The following is a 19,210-nucleotide window of genomic DNA, read 5'->3' on the forward strand; positions in this document are numbered from 1 at the left end:
GGGGGCCGCGGGCGGGGCGGGCCCGCACGGGGCAGAGGTGGCTCGTCCCGCTGCCCATCCCGCATCTCCCGGCGCCGCGGCCGCAGGCATGGAGCCCTCGCAGGTTGCCATTATCGGCAGGTAAAGCCTCTCGTCGCCCGCGGGCAGGGACAGCGCCCCAGGGAGGAGGTCCCGGCGCGGCGCCTGCAGGACGGATGCCCGCGGCGTGCGAAGGGGCTTGGGCGCCGTCTCCCGGCTCGGTCCGGCCTGCGGGGAGGGGGTTTGGGCACTCGGTGTCGGGTACGGCCCTGCCTCGGCTGTCCCCACTACTACTGTGTCAGCGAGGTGCTGGCTCGGGGCAGGCGCTGGGTTTTGCCCAGCCGCGGGGGCTCCTGCTGGATCTCGGGAAATGGGGGGATGCACCTGCTTGCCTCTACTTAGAGTGCCTTTGTTTAAGCCCCTGACAGCTCTGTGCTACTGTAAAACAAACAGCAAACAAACGTCTTTACCGAAGGAAGTCACCCTTTACGTCTGAAAGACTGCTGTCCCTTTTCATTGCAATGCCCTGTGTGTAAGCGCAAGAGAAATCCAAGCACAGCTTAACGTCCCGATTGTCAACTTTGTCGGGAAACTCCTAAGCTGGTTTTAGACACTCCTGAAGTAATATTGACTTGCCACAAAAGCCAGCATTATTTCTGGCTTGTGTGGGAACGCATTGTTTCATCCTCTCATTGAGCTGAACCTAAAGTTCTTTACTTGAACAAGAGTCAGGAGGGCACAGAAAATAGGTTCAGGATAGTAACAGTGCCCTGTGCACCACTGTACCTTGGTGCTACAAGTGTGGGATGGAGCCAACTTTATCAGCAAGACCACTTGAAGCCTCAGGATGGAAGTTTGGGTGCTGCTGTGTGACACTGACCAAACTGGCTCCTACTGCTGGTACTCAGGGAAATTTTGTTCACTGTCAGTGTGTCTGAGGAGTCAGGAGAGCTGTGGCTCTTGTGGCACTACTGCTAGTTTTGGTAGTACATGTGGAAGTTGTGTGAGCAGATTTGGTTGTTAATATTTTATCTATCATTGGGCCCAAAATGACAGATTTAAAAGTGTCAGAAAGCACTGTCTTGGGGTGAAATATGCTAACATCAGGTTGTGATGATGCTGTCAGGTACAATGCAGTAATGATGCAGGCCTGATACCTACCATCGACTTACTTTGTGTGCCCTGCGGTTCAAAAGAAAAACCCCACAATCCTAGGAGCCTGTATTAAAGTGGAAGAATTTTCTTTTTATGCTTTAAGGAAATTTAATTTAAAAGTGCTATTTAGAGAGGTTATGCTACTTTGTAAAGATACTGGTAGCTCAGATATGCTTATGTCAGGTTGAAGTGATTAAAATGGTTTTACTTTATAAATACTCGTTAGCCAGGGGGCTACAGTAGCTGACAAACCTTGACCATGCCTATTCTGTAAGTTTGTTCTGTTGCATGCTTCAGAATTGATGAACTCTGGGCTTACTAGAGAGAAGTTGTTTATTTTTACTTTTAAATGGTAGGTTTTGAGAGAGACCTCACTATCTACTTAACAGCAGTAAATGTAAAACTTCACTTTTTCTGTCCCAGTTATTTCCACTGATTCCTGCTATTTCCTGAAACTTCCTGTTTTGATCCTTTTTTAAAAGATATAGTTAAACCAAAGGCTGAGCATGTTCCTGTTTTTTCTTCCTTCTTTCTCATCTGCCCTATTACTTTATCTCTGACTTTTGCTCCCCTTTTAATCTTTTATTGATGCCCTAATGGCATTGAATTTTTCAGTTGTCAGACATCACTAAAGTTTAATGCTGCAAATACAGTGATCTTGGAAGTGAGAGGAAATGCATGTAATTATCAAAACCCCCACTGTAACAGTCATGGATATTGAGTTCTGATCTTGTCTCTGTTATGGATTTTTTTCATAGTTTTTTGTGATTTCAGGTTACTTAAGCTTGTGACACTATGCCTTGGTGCTTCCATTTGAAAAGACTGCTGCCTGCTACATATCTAATGAAGTTAGAGCCTGCATCACTTTAAGAGAAATAATAAAATTGTCAGTTACTGCAGATTTCCTCCATGTATGGCTCAGTAATATGATTCACCAAAAGATGTAGGCAGACTGTCCCTATGTGTATCCAGCATGATAAAGTGCTTAATCTAAAAATAAAGGTAGTGCTAGAGGTGGGTATGTGGAAAAATAGTATCAAACCCATGCTCAGTTGAGATTTTTTTTTCCCCTTTTCATATGCTTGTGGTACTTTCTGAATTGCTAAAGACCTGTGACTTTGGTAGCTGGGCTTTGTATTTTCTGGTCACCTCTGAAGCAGGATTACACTCTGGGATCAGTAGACTGCTGCCTGTCTTCACTCTATAAGCTGAATTTATTTATTTATTTGTTTGTTTGTTTGTTTATTTTTGATCTCTTTAATGTAAATGCATTAACCAAGTCCAGGTTAAGATTGTGGCTGACAAAACTGTTGGTGATTGAGTCCAGTATCCCAAAGTAGTGGTTCTTCCTATTTGAATTCTGCTCTCCTTTTTCTGTTTTGTTTAGGGTTTTTTCTTCCCCATTATTTTTGTTCCAGGAGAGAACCTGCTATACCCAGCCAGCAAAGGGTATTTCTCTGTTAGAGAGATTTGTTTCTCATCAGTATGCAACTGATCTTTTTATCAAATATCAAAGAGTCCAAACTCTGGTTTGATTTTTGCAATGCTTTCAAGATCTCCTTCCCCCTAGTAAATGCTGGTTTATTAATTGCCTGATATTTCTTTTTTTCCAGTGGACTCATTGGTCGCAGCTGGGCCATGGTGTTTGCTGCTGGAGGCTTCAAAGTGAAACTTTATGATATTGCACAAGAGCAGCTAACAACTGCACTGGAAAATATTCGGTAGGTAACCTGACTTGAAGTAACCAGGGCTGGAATGAAACTGTGGGGTTTTTATAATTATGAATGAATAACCATATCTTGTTATTTCAGGGAGCATAGATTTTAGGCTTTGAAGAAGGCTTTACTTAGAAGTACAGGTTAAGATTAGAAGATCTGTGCTTCCAAGTGTCGCTGACACTTCTGAAGAGAAATTTCATTTTTAAGTTATTCAAGATCTTACATTTAAATTCAATTTTTGAAAATAATGCTTACCACCATTAGGTTATTTATAGGCTAGGTTTAAAATATATGAACGTAAGAGTTTTTCCACAGAAAGGCAGTAACGACCCTTTCAGAGTGGAGGTAGGTTAAGATGGATTGTTGAGAAGCCCTGCTACAATTATTAGCATTTTGTAGCTAGTTTTTAAACTCTTAAACTGGTGTTTTTGAGCCCTAGAAGAAGAAGTTGCTAGTGTCATTGCTGAGTTACGGTTGAAGTAGGAAGTGTCTTTAGAAGGTGTGCCAGTTTGAGGGTGTGAAGGTGATGTCACTCACACCAGCTGACCCCAGGAGGCCTCCAGCCCTCTTCTGTTGCCCCTGGCACTGTGGCTAAAGCCTCGTGCTTTTGGTACTACAAGAGCTACAAGTTCAAGTCTTGCCTGTCTGCTCCCCTCCGCCAACCTTCAATGCCAACAAGTTAATTACCTATTCAGTCACTCTTAACTGGATTTCTGCCAAGTATTTATCTAACCTTCCCTTGAACTGATATAAATCCTTCTGTAGCCTCCTTACCAAAGGACTTTGTGTTCTGCAGATTTACTGCTCACTGCGTGAGGAGCTGTTCCCTTGTGTTTGTTTTGAACCTGGCTCCTAAATAACTTTGATTGACCCCTAGTTCTTGTGTTAGAAGGAACATGTCTGCTTGGTCCTGTGCACCCTCTTCTTGCTGGGCCTGAAAATATAGCTTTTATCTGCCTGTGAGTGAGGGTGAAAGTACATTTATGAAACGGTTCTGTGCACAAACTTATCTTGCTGTATCGGCATTTAATGCTGGACTTCAGATGATTTCACAATTAGCATCAACCCAAATGCATCAGCTCTCCCTTCATGATGTCTTGGAGTGACATGATGTCAGCTTGTGTGTCAGCTGTATGGGGTGTAAAAAAGGTTGTGGTGTGTTGCATCCTAATTGCTTTCTGTAACAAGCCTTAAAGCAAACTGGAGTGACTTCAGGAACCCCTTGTAGATCAGATCAATTGTTAGAGTTCAGAAGTTAAACAGTATGTGATGTCTAGTGAGATCTGCTAAAAAAGGCTTGATAACAGAACAGTGGGAAAATCCGCCTCCTCTTTTTTTTTCTTTTCAGGTAGATGTTAGACCAAACATCTCTGTTGCATCACCTAGGTGACACAAACTTTTTGGGTTTTTTCAGAGTTGCTGTCATAGTGGTAGCCACAATGAGATTCTGGATTATTAGGTGGCAGCTTTGTGGTGTTCATTACTAAAGCCAGTACTTGCCCCATATTTTTTCTTTTTCTAATAGCAGCATGAGGATGTTAGCCTTCCAAGGTTTTCAGCTTGGAAACCTGAAGCATAGAATGTCAGGTGTAATAGGATAGAGTGCTGTTCAAGTGGGTCTGTGTTCTCCTGTAGGAATTCACAGAATCACCAAATGGGTCGTGTTGGAAGGGAGTACTGAAGGTCATCTAGTCCAACCTCCCTGCTCAGGCAGGGCCTTCTGAAGTTCCTTGTATCTAGACAGCTTTTGAATAGCTCCATGAAAGAGACACTACAATCTTTCTGGGCAAGCTGTTTCAGTGTTTAGTTAACCTCACAGTAAAGAAGCTCTTCCTCTTGTTCTGGTGGAACTTGCTGTATTCCATTTTCTGCCTGTTGCCTGTTGTTGTATTGTTTAGCACCACTGAGAAGAGCCTGGATCCATTTCTTGACACCCCCCTTTCAGAGGCTTATAGATATTGTTGAGGTCCTCTGTGTTGTCTCTTCTCAAGGCTGAACACGCCCAACTCCATCAGCCTTTCCTTGTAGGAGAGATGCTCCAGCACCAAAATCATCTTTGTAACCCTCTGCTGGACCCCCTTCAGGAGCTCTGTGTCTTTCAGAGGGAGAGGAGAGAGAGGGAGAGGAGAGCTGCTTTCCAGCAGGTCACCCCCAGTCTGTGCTGGTGCCTGGGGTTATTCCTCCCCAGGTGCAGAACTCTGTGTTTGCCTTTGTTGAATTCCAGACAGTTCCTCTCTGCCCATCTCTCCAACCTGTCCTTCTGAAGGGTTGCACAGACCTCTGGGGTATTGGCCACTCCTCCCAGTTCAATGTCATGGGTGAACTGCTGAGGAGGCATCTGCCTCGTCATCCAAGTCAACTTCATAAGTTCAAGGCAAGTTCACTTGAGTTCAAGGCAGGTTTTGTCTTTTACATAAGATGATCTTAACTTACAATTAACTCGTGTATTTTGGCTATTGGAACACTCTAGTTAAAAAGCCTAGTTTCAGGAAAACATAGTTTTCGTGACAAGAATACAAAGCTACACAATTTCTTCAACCACTATTTTAATGATTGTATCTATGAAGATATGGTCAAACTTCTTTGCACTCATTTTATAGCACACAGCCTGCAGGAAATCACAATGATTTACTGATGTGATACTTCTGTAAGAGTTGGAGCTTGAGCAGGTAATATGTGCTCACAGGAGAGCAGCAAGGGAGTGTCTGTCTGATAGAGCCAGCTGGTGACTGGTTCTCTGAACTTGATGTAATTTGCTTTCCTTTTTCTCTCCAAATAGCAAATACTTTTAGGGAAGTTTTTAGGCTTAGGGGTTTTGTGGTTTATTTTGTTTTAGTATTGGAAGATATTTATTCCACTCTAGTCTGCAGTCCACAAACTTCTAGTGTATGGAGATCTGACTTATTGGGAAGAAACTGAAGTGTAGAGATTTGTAGTTTCCCTTTTCCAAATAAAACAAGGTTTGAGTAGTAAGCAACACTCACTTCTAAAAGGAGATTATACTTATTTGATGGCAGAAGTGATACTTAATTATTTTATGTTGTTGCCTTTTAGTCTGTTGACCCAGAAGTCATTGCCTTTTATATAAATTCAGGACATCTCAGGGTCTGCTTTAATGGAACAACCTTTTGTTCTGATGAAGAAACAATCTAATGAACACCCTAATACCACACTGGACATACTGAATACATGCTGTAGTAGCCTGCCTTGGGAAATGTATTTTTTCATATCCAGCATGCTTTTTTCTGCATTGGTGTGATTCTGGTTTGAATGCAAGATTGCTAAATTCTGAAATAATGAGAATTAGAAAAACAAGTGGTATCCTATTCCTGAAAGTAGTCCTAAAACACAGGATGCAGAAATGCTTTAGTGCATGCCCCTCTGCCAAAAATAAATTTATGGTTCTTGTAATGCAGAAACTTTTCCAACTAGTTACTATGCTATTGTTTTAAACATAATTATTCTCTCTTTTATCTCTTCCCACCCACCATGCCCAAAAGTGGAATTAACTAGCTAGGCAAAACTACTTCACTTGCAGAACTAACTAGAGAACATATTGATAGGCTTTGGAAGGGGATAGATTTCATCTTTACAAAGGTTCTGTCTGACTGAGTTGAAAATAAACTACTTCACTTGCAGAACTAACTAGAGAACATATTGATAGGCTTTGGAAGGGGATAGATTTCATCTTTACAAAGGTGAAATCTGACTGAGTTGAAAATACCTCCAAAAGGAAATGTTGTTTTTTTTTTCACCTCATTCCTGTGTGGTAGCCAGTGCCCATGGCAGCTGGAACAAATTATTTCAGTAAGGGTGATTTGTGTAATTGTTGAAATTGTGTTTTGAGAACAGCTACGGTGCTCACATTTTGCCTGGTATGCAGAGTAACAGGTTGTCCGAGGAGTCAGTGAAATCTCCTTTCCTGAAAGCTTCCAGCTTGGTTACACAAAACCTACGTGGTCTGTTCTGTCTTGGGCTAGATATGAGTGATGTTTTGGTTTGTCCTCACCATGCCAACTACCCTCTCTTTATCAGACAGTACTAGATGGTAGAACTTTGACTGCCCAAAGTTCTAGTCTTTGGGCAACAGCAGCTGGCTGGACTTGCCAATATTTGCTGGTTGCAACTGTGTGTGCTGAATACAGCTGCTCCGTAGTGGCTGTGGATAAAGGTGAGGCAGGTGGGATGTGAACAAGATGAGTTAAGTGTTAGTGTTGCATTCAGGGTCCTTCTGTAAAGACTTTTAGAACAGGATTTGTAACCAGAAGCATCCCAGGCATTTTATGTGATTGGGAGCGTTCCCATAGATTGGATGCCTTATCCTGAAGTAAATACTAGCCCAGTTCCCAGAATAATGCTGATGTGGGCAGACAGGTACAACAGTAAAACTCTGCTGATAGATGAAGCATAAGCTCAGAAAGGAAGTAGTATTTTCTTATTGATGAGAATTCTTCATTCTTCAAAGACCTTACAGGTATTGAGTGAAACTGTCTGAGCTGCACACACAATACAGCTGCAGAGTGAAGCTGTGGATAGGGCTGCAATGATTGCAGTCTAGGGTCATCCGAGGGAAGTTCCCCTAAAAATTTAGGCTGTCTTCATTAAAAAGTCATCCAGTAGAGGTCAGTGGTGCACTGCTCTATGTACAAACCTTTGTGTCTTAATGTATGCTAAGTATCAGGGAACACTGGTTTCCTACAGTTCTTCAGCAATCTAATAGCCCAAGGGAATAGAAAAATGGTTTAGTGTTTGAAAGACTAAAATTTGTTTGTGGAACAAAACAGCCAGAATGGCAATAACTAGATTGGAAAAGGTTGCAAGAAATTAAAATTTCCCAGGAGAGAAAGCCAAAATTGAGGTAATGCACATATTTCCTACTCGATGTTTTAACTGACTTAAATGCATGGCTAACATGAAGATTGGTTATGTTAAGAAGAATGCTTTTTGTTTAGGAATAAAAAAAAAATATCAGTCCAGCCTCAAATTCCAAAGATGAAGATGGTAGTTTCGAAGGTTAACTAAGAAATGCTATTCTGAGTGCACAGTGTATTGTTAGTGGCTTATGACAGAAAAACAGAAATTTAGAATGGTTATCACTGGCACAGAAGGAAAGATATGAAACAGGATATGGGTGCTGCAGGCTTGGGGAAGAAAAATAAAAGCTGGATCACTTAGTCTATGTCTCTAGCTTTTTTGAATCCCTCAATCACCAGTTATGTACTGTACTGATTTTGGAGAACCAAAATTTGGGAGGATAAGACAAACGTAATATTGCAATGAGAGTGAACAAGAACTTCACCCTCTTCTTCAAAGAAGGAAGTAATTCTGATATGATATCTTCAAATGTAACTTTTGTTTTGTTTTGTGTTTTTGTTTGGTTTGAGGTTTTTTTAAGATGTGAGCAAGAGTATGCTGGATTTGGGCAAGAGCACTTGGAAAACGAACTTCTAATGAACTTCTAAAGACCTTTTGAATTACTCATCTTGCCTCACAAGGGGTGAGGGAGCCAGAAGTTTGGATTCTGTAGCTTAGAGCACCTGTTTCTTTCCAGATGAAGCACTGGCATCTTTAGTGCTAGAAACTGTAAGTGCTGGATGAAGTTGCTGTCCAGCATGCTGCATGTTCCCTGTGACCTTGGGAAAGGGAGCTGAAGATTCCTGTTTCCTATTCTTTGCCATAAATTGCTTAAGAAATAGAAGTCTGTGCTTTTCAGCCATCCATTTGCTGTGTCCTTAATTAAGTTGGTAGGAAGAATAAAGGATTTTTTTCCGGCTGCTATTCATTAGGTCAATTTCCTCATGTGTTCATGAGGATGAGCAGTTTCTGCTGAATAATAACCAAAGGCTCAGAGGAGTTCTGTCTTGATGAAACTGATGAAAACAACCGATTTAACCATGCTAAAGACTCCATCAAAAAGGTTGATTGTGATCAGACAGATTAATCCCACCTAATTTCTGGCCATTGTTACTCTAAGCAGTTTATAGTGGTTTTGAAAAATGGCTTGCTTGTTCTGGATGTTTGAGGGTTTCAAACTGTAGAGACCTTTTCTGAAGAAGTGGCATGTCCAGTTTCAGCCAAGGGTGTGCACTTGAGCATTCATTTCAAGTTTAGTAGTAACTATTTAAATTTTTTGACACTTGTTCTGTAGTCATTAAAAAAACTCAAAATGTAGTGGCATGGTTTTTATGAAGGACTCTTGCCTGTACCAAATGTATTTATTTATTTCTGTACTAGTAAAGAGGCATCCCTACAGTGAGGCTTTGTAGCAAAAGAGCTGTTTGTAAAAGTAGATGAAGTTTATTAAAGGGACCTTGCTTCTGATTAAATATGAGCCAAAAAAACCTCTTGCTGATTGTGCACCAGTTAAAACACATTTGAAGTGGTGACCATCTTACATCTAGGTGTAGATCTTGGAGCTGTCTGTGCTTGAAGAGAAGAAAAACCTTTGATAAGATGGGGGAGGAAGGAGAAATGACTGAAATGCACCTTTATATTTTTGAATAGAGATGTGTGCAGTGGCATGACAAATAGTGTATACATGGTTTGTTAAGATGGTTTTTTTAAAAATTGATGGTGGCTGAACAATGATAAAGTGTTTAAATGTGTCTGTGTTGTTTCTGTCAGCAAACAAATGAAAGATTTGGAGAAGTCGGGAGTCCTGAAAGGAGCTTTGAATGCGGAGCAGCAGTTGGCTCTCATTAGCGTTTGTACAGACCTGAAGGCAGCAGTAGAGGGTGCTACTTTCATTCAGGTAAGCAAAGATTTGCCAACTCCCAGCAAACGGTTCAGAAAGATGATTAAAAGCTGTGCTACGCAGTATGTGGGCACTGGAGAGTTCAACATCATGACCCCATAAGGATCTAGTCATGCTTGTTAAAGTTCTTTCTAGCCGGGTATCCTGACGTGGGAGATCATGCCTCTTTGCAGAATTTCTTACACTGGAGTCCTTGCAAGTTTATTCTGAGTTATGGGGAGAGAGGCTGGCAGCTAAGCTGAGAGGAAACTGCTGTCCTCCATGTATAATAATGACTGTACTTGTTAAAAAGACGAATGTAAAAAAGGTTGGCAGGAGATTTTTGGGGGACAGATTAATTCCCAGAGGATGTCACACATTCTAGAGCTGGGTCTAAAATGTATTTTTTCCTCTCCAGGTACCTAGTGAAGGCAGAGAGTATGACATATGGGATGACTGTTCCGACTGTGAGGTAGTGCTGTAGCCAAACACAGCTATCCCAGAATGCTACGGTATTAAAACCACGATTGATACATAGGTTTGAAATCTGTGCTGCTAAGTAATATTGGAATGGGGAGCAAGCTGAACTGCTAGAACTGATAGCTTGTGGCTACTTAATTATTAATATGTTCACTGGATTGGACATAGTGCAGAGAATAGGCTAATCTGGGATCATTTCTGGGATAAAGTACAGATGCGTTTTCATTAGGGTTGGCATGTTCTACCCGATATGGCTCCCCTGTACTATTCCAGTGTTGTACCCTTAGCTGTCTCTACATGTATTTGTGCTGCACTCTTGTTTACAACTTACACTGTTTCAGGCTGTAAATTCCCAGTCTGATCAGCTGCAACACAACCCTAATAGCCAACTGAACTGAAAATAGCACAGGCTTCCAGACCTTTATTCCTCCCAGTTTGGTGAAGTGAGGAGGACAGAATGGAAGGCAGGGCAAAGCCTCACACTGAGAGGAGTCAAGGTGTGAATGTACTCTAGCTTTTTACAGTGGTACAGTTTTGTGTTCACTCCTTTTCTTCATAGCATGAAACTATGTATTCAGCCCTTACTCTTAAGTGTGTCTTACTCTTTCATCACTAATGAGCTCAGAACTTGTTAGTTCATAGTATTGTCTTCATGCATTTATTGCCTACTGGTACTGAGTTTAATTTGCAAATTTATAGTCTAATCACTCAGTCTTGTAAAGCCCTTCTACAAATGCTTGTGGTTGTAGTAATGATGGCCAACTTAAATTTCATGAGCTAACTTACAGGTCATTTATGAATGAATGTAACAAAGGGCATAGCTATGTGTGAAACAGCACTGGCCAGCCTATTCCAATGAGTAAGAACTGACTGTTCTTCCTGCCTTCTGCTTGTGAAGGCTGTCTTCTCGTTTCCAGTATTCTCATAGTTCTTCTTGTTTTCTTTTGCTGTTTCAAGCATTTCTTACTACCTGGTATATCCGTATAGTGTCCTTACTTTCTCCTGTATGCTACCTATAAGGATCTGATCCTTCTTAGTACCAACTTTCCATCTCTTTGGCATTCTGACTTCTATTTTACCATCTTCTTTTGAAGCTGAACCTAGCTGTGATGGTGTTCTTGGCTCTTGTTGCTCTGGCAGGGATGTTGAGTTTTGGTATGCTACTGGTCCCATAAGAGAGGGTCTTTGAGAAAATCTTAAGATTTTTGAGCAAGGTCTTGCATGCAATGTCATATTAAATCAAGGTCCCACCACTATCAGTTCATTTACAAAATGGGCATTGGGAAAATGTTGCAAAATCAAAGTAATTTTCTCTTAGAAGCAACCTGTGGAACTCATTTGGCCCAACCCATTGCAGGACCAACTTGCATCAACTTGTGCAGAATTTGTGCAGTTGAGTTTTGGGTGAGCACTTCTGGTCTCTGGGTAACGTGTTACAATGTTTGATTACTGTCATTGCAACTTTTCCCTAATATCTAATTGGAATTCTCATCTTGCAACTTCAGTCTTTTGCCTGCTGTCCTACCAGCCTGCACCTCAGGGAACCTGTGTGTTCCTTTCAGGTAGCTGAAGACAGTGGTGTTGTGTTGGTAGTCTCCAAACAGCAACAGTGTACCTGGGGTAACTGCAGCTTTCTGGCACTATTTTATGTTCCCTTAGCCCTCTTGATGACTCTAAACATGTAGTTATTTAGTATATCAATATAAATAAACAAAATAGCTGCAATATGCCCATGAATAACATATGTGTGAAACATGGCTGGCACTATCTTTATCAGCACTCCAAACTATACCATTAAAGTTTAGTTTTATTCAAAGTCTTAATAAATGCACAATGGAAGTGGGCAGGCAACTTACTTGAAATAGACTTTAATTTTCTCTTGAAGGAGGGTGGTGGAATAGAATGAAACAATCACAGCCTTATTTCAGCAGTGAGCAGACTACTTTATGACTGAACCATGTTAAATTTAAGAAATGCTGCTTAGTGCAGCTTTAAATGTGGAAGGACAAAATGTACTAATTGTAACTTATGAGCTCTAGTGTTCTGACTTTTAGTTACTTAAAAAATAAAATATTGGTTGCATTAATCTTAGTCAAATATAGAGGACTCAATTTTCATGTTTAATGATATAACCTACTCATTAGCTTATTTCAAAATTTTCACGAGAAGTCCATTTCTTTACCCTGGATTTCAGTTGGTTAAATCTTAACTTCTTTTCAAATCTGACCTTTGTAGAATAAGTCCACATAAAGCTTTAAAAAACTTCTTGATGTTTGCCCTCCATCAGTAAATCCTTTAGACAATTGCCTTCTAAGTAGTTTTCATAGGACATAACTTAAAACAGAAGGGATAAAATAGTAAAAAATGGAGCTTTATAAGTTATATTAGTGAAGATACAAATGGGAAAAAGATGCAAGAGATAATTAGGACTGAGAAGAAAATTTATAACAGTGATGTCTTGAACATTTTAAAAGGTTATATATTCTCTCTCCTGAGCATTTTCATGAAGTAACTTGTCTTGCTTAGTGTGATTTACATCAGCTTCAGAAGGAAATCTGAGTATTCACACAAGTTCACTTCTCAGAACTTTCCTATGCTTCTTGGAATAAGTGCATCACCTATAGCATGTAGGTGAATGCACACTGCAAGTTTTTATATCGCTTAAAAGCTTTAATTCTGAAATAACTTTCTGTTAGCTGAAAACTCCATGGAGATAAATAATGAATATGTTTGTACTATAATGTTCCTGGCGTGGGACTATCATGGGTGAGTTAAATGTCTCTTACTTTTGTGCTCTTAGCTTTATGTGACTAGTGGGTACAGAACATCTTAGTTCTCCTTTGAGTATTAAAAGCAGATTTTAGTGGATATGTGTCTAGTTCATAAATAAGATAAATTGAAAGATGTGCAGAACTTGTATGATCTCTTGCCACAACACTAGTAAAACAAAACCAAAAGTTTTAAATTGAACAATTGACTAACTGAACCATAAAGTTTGCTAGCTGTCAGAGGAAGACTAGATGGCTAACTATTGCTAAGATCTTACTCTTGACACCTGAGCTGCTGTGTATTTTCATGACTGGTGAGGGCTGGCTGGGCTGGTTGAAGCTGAACACAAAAGGTCACTGAGAGGTGATCTCTGAACCCGTCTGTTGTGCTGTGGCATTGAACAGAACAGACTGGGCAAGGGGATGACGTTAAGCTTTTAACTTACACCTTGTGTTCTTGAAGTATTTATCCTTTTAACTTGTAAAAGAACTCTTCCTAAAAGCCTCAGAACAGTATCTTCATTTCCTGCCCACCCCTTTAAAAAGAGAGGGTGTTCTGCCCCCTCTCTTCTTCCCCCCCATTACACCTGTTGAGCTGGTGGAAATGACACTAATAAATTTTTAACGTGGTATCTTTCAGATCTTGCTGGCTCTTTCATCTTTTCCAGTTAGACATATTTTTAAAAAACAGTGTTGACAGTTTTCAAGAAGTCTGGTGGTGCCTTCAGGGTGCAAAATCAGCATTGACTTTGGAGCTTTGACAACAGGTGTCTTGTGTCTCTGGTTATAAAAATTGGTTTTTGACTGTCTGTTACCAGTTTCTACTTGCAGCTTTTGTTTGGCTTTCCTGATGTCTTTCAAGAATCCTTTTACTTCTGGGGATGAGGGAATGTCTGCAGACAGTAGGTGAAGATATCTTCAGCTGCCCTGAGCTCATAGGCTGGAAGAACATACCATTTTGGAGACTCTGTTAGTCACAGATCTCTGTAAAAACAAAACTGCTGGCAGGCAGAGTGTCCAAGCATTGCAGTAACATGGCTTCTTCTGAACTGAGCCCTGGACGGACAAACATGGGTCTGTTTGCTCTCAGCTGGGCAAATATAACCTTAGGCCTGGTTTTACCCTGCAGAGCTTAAACACTGGCCTGAGGCACCAGAAGTTGTGTTTTGGCTTTTGAGAGAACAGGTTTTAGGCATGAGACTTGACTTGCTGTCTTTGTAGAAGTTTTGAGAACACTCTTTCTAATTTTAAAGGTTTAAATGATCAGATCTTAAAGACTTGCTGTATAACATTTTATGAAGTCAGTATCTGAGTTGAACTGAAAGATGATGTTTAGGTAAACAGCTTGCCAGTGTCACTGTAGTGGTGCTGCTGCTGAAAGGACTTACATCCTTCCAAATTTTCTCACATTTATTTTCCATCTATTCTGTGCATGTAACAGCTGGTGTCATTTACCATTACAGTCTTGAATATGGTTTTGGTCCTTGTTTCAGGAGGTTGTCATTGCCTAAACTGTCATCCTGCCTGACAACTAATCTTGCTCTTCGGGATCTCTTCCATTGCTCCCTGGTCCCTTTTCTGGGGTGATGTTGTGTTTCCATTGCCTTTCCTAGATCACTTTCCCTATTTTTCGGGGTGGATGAGATTAGAGTAGGGAAAACCAGAGAAAATCTAGTACTTTGGTAGAAGATGTAGGGAGGAGGATGTCAGTCAACTACTTTGAGATCTTATTGCCCTTTCCTGAGGGAACAAAAAGGATCCTCATCTGTCATAGCCTGATTGACTTGTCTGTTTTTTGAAAGTTTTGTTGGACATGTGACCATCATGGAAAATGATGGATCTTCTAATGCCATGATACTAACAGAAGAAGAAGCAATCTTGTCTTCATTTGCTGTATTTGCTTTAAACAAAAAACAGCCAAAAAGCCTCTCACAGAAACCCCTCAAATCTTCCCAAATTCTTCTGATTTTAGAAAATGTAGTTCTGAAAACTAGTACCTCCACAAATCCTGTTTTTTTCTGCTAAAGGTTGAAAGGACGCTTGTAATTCAGTCATTTATTCTGAACAGTATAAAATGGCAGTAACTTGATATTTTTATTGGTCAGATTCTTTAACAGAGTATGTTTATGAAATGTAGGAAAGTACAAAATGTTTCCATCCAAGTGCTGGATTTCACCTCAGTGTTGTTTACTTGCACAGTATCTTGCAGTCAATAGTCTTTCATGTCACTCAAGTGGTAGTGATTCATGAAGCATCAGATTTCACATTCGTATGAGCTTATATGTTCAAGACAAATAAGAAGTTATCACTCTAGATCTAAAGTGATTTATAGCCCTAATATTTTTTTTTAATTAGGTTAGCATTAAAGTACTGGTGCCTTTACCTGATCTTTTATGACTGCTTTTACAATAAGTTTCTTTATGTAGTGATGAGACCAAAGGCAGGCAGGATCAGTCATACTGTCTGTCAAAAATGTGTTAACCTGTTCTTAAAATTCCCTTGTTGTATGATTTCTTCTCCTCCCATGTTCAGCATTTTGCTCCAGTGCATACATAACCCATAGAAAGTCTATAACTGAAGCTCTGGGATGTGACACTCGCATGCCTGTACTTTATTCATATTTTTTATAATTGTGTCACATAGTGATAATGTGGCACTCCCATGCCTAACAAACAGCCAGTTTGCTTTTCAGTTAAAGGAACTGCTGCCCTTATGATGCCTTGGTACCCTTGGCTTACAGGATGGCAGTAGTTAGTAAGATTCAGGTTCAAAATAAAAGTCTAGGTTGCCAAGGTGTGTGGCTTGGTTTGGACTAACTAGAATTGGTTTACACCTAAGGAGGCTTTTGTTGCAAATGATACTTTTGCTAATGATTTGGTTTTTGTTCATGAGCTTGAAACTGTCATGGAGGAAGTTGTGTACCTGCTCAGTGGAATGAGTATCTGCTGTGGGAAAGGGGCAGACAGGCTGATGAGCTCCTCTCCCCCTCTGTGTATCCCACTGGGTTGGGTTTCTGCCTCACATCCAGTGTTTCAGGGTTTATGTGGTAGTTTGGTTTGGTTTTTTTTCCCTCTTTCTATCTCATTTTAACTGATCAAAATCCTAACCTTGCGCTGAAAGGTGTGCAACAGCCTGCGGCCTCCTTCGACATCACCTGTGTGTGTGTCTCATCCCAAAGCCATGCAGAAGTGTGTGTGCGTCGTACCCAGCTACTGGCCCTGCCTTTATCCTCAAGGAGGGTAGCAACACTTTACAAAAGGAGACTAAAGTAAATATGATTTCCCATTACCATCTTTGAAAAAGCAAATTTTTGTTAGTCACCTTGTCTTAATAATGTCTTGGTATACTGTTAGATGCACATACTGTCCATCTATAAAGTGCCTCAAAATATGCATCTAAAACTATTTTTGAGGAGAGTGTGATGGAAAAGTCCAAAATACTTGAAGTCAAGTATTTGCATTTGAAATATGTAATGATTTTGAATTTTGTGAAGTTACCAAACCTATTCAATATATTTTAAAAATATATATATATATTTGAGCTAAGTTCTATTGACTAACAGTAATATCAGAAGCAAAGTTGATACTTCTATTTAATAATTTGTTCTGATATTAAAAATACAGTTTTATGTCTCTGCTTGTTTCACTAGCTGAACTCCCAGCCTCTGGAGTCAAAATGTGACGTTTTTTAATTGCAGGTGGTGTAGTTCCCCAGGTTCATGTGTGTGACTCTTGTTTACTGACTGGAGTGCACTTTAGTTCTGACATGGAATACAATAAAAAAAGCATTCAAGTTTCCTGAACAGAAGGTGCATCTTCATTCTTCCAGAATAAAGATACACACCTAAACCCTGCAGGAACAGAACAAACCAGTATATCAACACAAAAACTCTAAATAGAAATTACAATAATTAGGACTGAAATACTAATGATAGTAGTGAATGTTTTAAACACTCTTTTGCTTAAAATATAATTTGATGTGGATTCAATAAAATGGTGACTGAAACACAGCAATCTATATGCAAGATGGAACAAATAGATGGAATTTTGTTTTGGTAACTTCAGTAACCTCAACTTTCCAGTGATGTTGGAGGAAACAGAACTCGCTGTCAGTTGTTTAATGGCAGGGTTTAATTTGCAGAGAGCTTATTTAGTACTTTTTTCAAAGAGGCTTATACAAGAATCCTTTATTATATTATTTAGCTACGGTAAAATTAAATGGAATAATGATATTTGACTGTACAGGTGCTATCTATAGATAGTAATTTGAAATCTTTCTTTAATTTCATTACATTTGCAGGTCTCCTTTTGAGGTATTTTTTATGTCTGTCTTAAACAGCATTCAGGCTATGTGTATAAAAATCCACAGGCCAAAGCTTTGTGTAGGTTTATATTAATCAGGCTTTGTTTTAGAAATAAAACATTCTCAAGTGACTTGTTAGATTGAAAGTAAAACAATGATGCCTGTCTTTTCTGTGAAGTTCTTTTTCTAGTGAATTATAACTATAGAAGATAATGGAAGTATTTGTAGAAATGTATTAGGCACCAAGCTTTCAGAAAAGCTCCTTTTCTGACATGCAGAACTCTTTGTCTCCTAATCCTGTGAAGTTCTTTATATTCCCACAAAAAGCTGGATATAATGTGGTTCCTGTTGCAGGAGTGCTGACAGTCTGGGTCCAGCTTGTGGGATACTTCGGTGCTTTGAAAGCTGCTGCTGTGGCCTCTCTGTGAGAGGAGAGGATTGCTGTCACTTGACTCTGGGAACCGTTCTACAGGAGTGCGTTAAAAATGTCAGCTAAATCACAGCAGTGACAAGCTGAGGCTTCTTAAAATGCTGTAAGTTTTATATGTGTGTAAACAGAGCAGGGGCTTGTGGCATGTTTGGAGATCCTCACTTAACTGCAGAAGATGAGGAGGATTCTTGTTGCAGTCAAAGTGGTCATGCCTTCTAAACAATTTACCTGCTGCTTAAAACCTTACTGAATTTACTGGAAAAGGGGAAGTTGCAGAACTCTAGAAAATAACTTTCTACCTCAGTTGGCAAGGGCACAGGGTGGTCTTGCTATAGCAGCTGTGGCATGGCAGTGAAATGCAGCTCTTGGGGATTAGGTGGTACAAGACAAAGCTGTAGGAGGGAGATAGCTGTGGGAGAGGAATTGGGTGTTTCTTGCTCTCCCTTGGTTTGATTGAGGAGCCAGTTGAGAACTTTTGGGTCAATATTAGCAGGACCACCAATATGGGAGACTTTGTGGTGGACGTCTGCTATGGACCACTTGGATCAGGAAGAAAAGGCCTTCAGAAGCCTCACATTCACAGGCCCATGTCTTCATGGTGGGGCTTAAACCACATCAGTACCTGCTGGAGGGACAGCACAGGAGAGCACAAAGAATTCAGAAGGATTGTGGAATGCATTCATGGTAACTTTAACACACGTGGTTGGGGACTAGAAGAGAGGACATGTTGTGCTGGACCTTACAAACAATAAAGAACTGGTTGGAGATGTGAAGTTCATGGGGAAGTCTTGACTATACTGACCATGAGATGGTGAAGTTGAGGATCCTTGAGAGAAGCAAGAGGAGAACTGGAATTACAGCCCTAGAGTTTGGGAGGGACAACTTTGGCCTGTTGGGCCAAAATCTACTTGGAAGAGTCCCATGGTGTGGGATAGACTCCTGCAATGAAGGTGGGTCTAGGAGAGCTCAAGACGGATCTATCTTCACTTGCAGGGATGTATATATTATCATAAACCTTCATATTAAGATTGCCAGGGAAGAAAGACTTTCTTGTTTATGTTTTGAATTTGCACCAGACAGCATCTAGTCAGGAGGTAGGAATTCATTGTTGTGCAGCTGTAGCTTTCAGACTTCTTTATTCAGCGATTCTTAATGCTGGTGACTACCATCAGACTCGTTATTGGGAAGGCTTGATGCTGCTCCCTGTGACAGCATCTCCAGATGATCTTACAGAAAGTGCCTTGCTTGTTGCTGAGTGGCTGCTAATATTTGACCTTCTGCATGCTAGTTTAAATATTTGCCTTTCATCTTATACTGCTTGTGTTGGATGTCTACTTATTTTAGGACTATACTACTGTGTTGCAGGGCTTTGCTTCAGGCCATATTTTGTTTCTTTTGCCTCCCACTACTAATAAATTGCTCAGCAGCAATTCTCATTGATAGTATAAGGAAAAGGTATTTTGCAAGATAGTGTTTTGGGGAGTGTTTTTCTATAAGTTACAGAGGAGTTGCTACCTTGATTTATTTGAGAATAGATGGGAAGAACCTGGGAGATGCAAGCATTTAAATATAGGAAAATGAAGTTGTGCATTTAGATGAGCATGGA

At 40.3% G+C, this 19,210-nt stretch overlaps 1 protein-coding gene across 2 annotated transcripts in view; it reads left to right on the forward strand.

Annotated features, from left to right (window-relative positions):
• Nucleotides 1-19,210, forward strand: part of CRYL1 (crystallin lambda 1) — a 52,679-nt gene that overhangs the window by 1,800 nt on the left and 31,669 nt on the right. Inside the window, exons 1-3 of one of the 2 annotated variants that reach the window (XM_039718542.1) lie at nt 7-120; nt 2,787-2,894; nt 9,516-9,642. In XM_039718542.1, the coding sequence (XP_039574476.1) occupies nt 89-120; nt 2,787-2,894; nt 9,516-9,642 (267 nt within the window). In that variant the 5' untranslated portion in view covers nt 7-88. Of the gene's footprint in view, nt 1-6; nt 121-2,786; nt 2,895-9,515; nt 9,643-19,210 lie in introns of those variants that run through there. The other variant, XM_039718543.1, reaches the window with a different exon arrangement.

This window comes from Passer montanus, unplaced genomic scaffold (assembly GCF_014805655.1).
Source record: "Passer montanus isolate IOZ18808 unplaced genomic scaffold, ASM1480565v1 scaffold4, whole genome shotgun sequence".
NCBI lineage: Eukaryota > Metazoa > Chordata > Aves > Passeriformes > Passeridae > Passer > Passer montanus.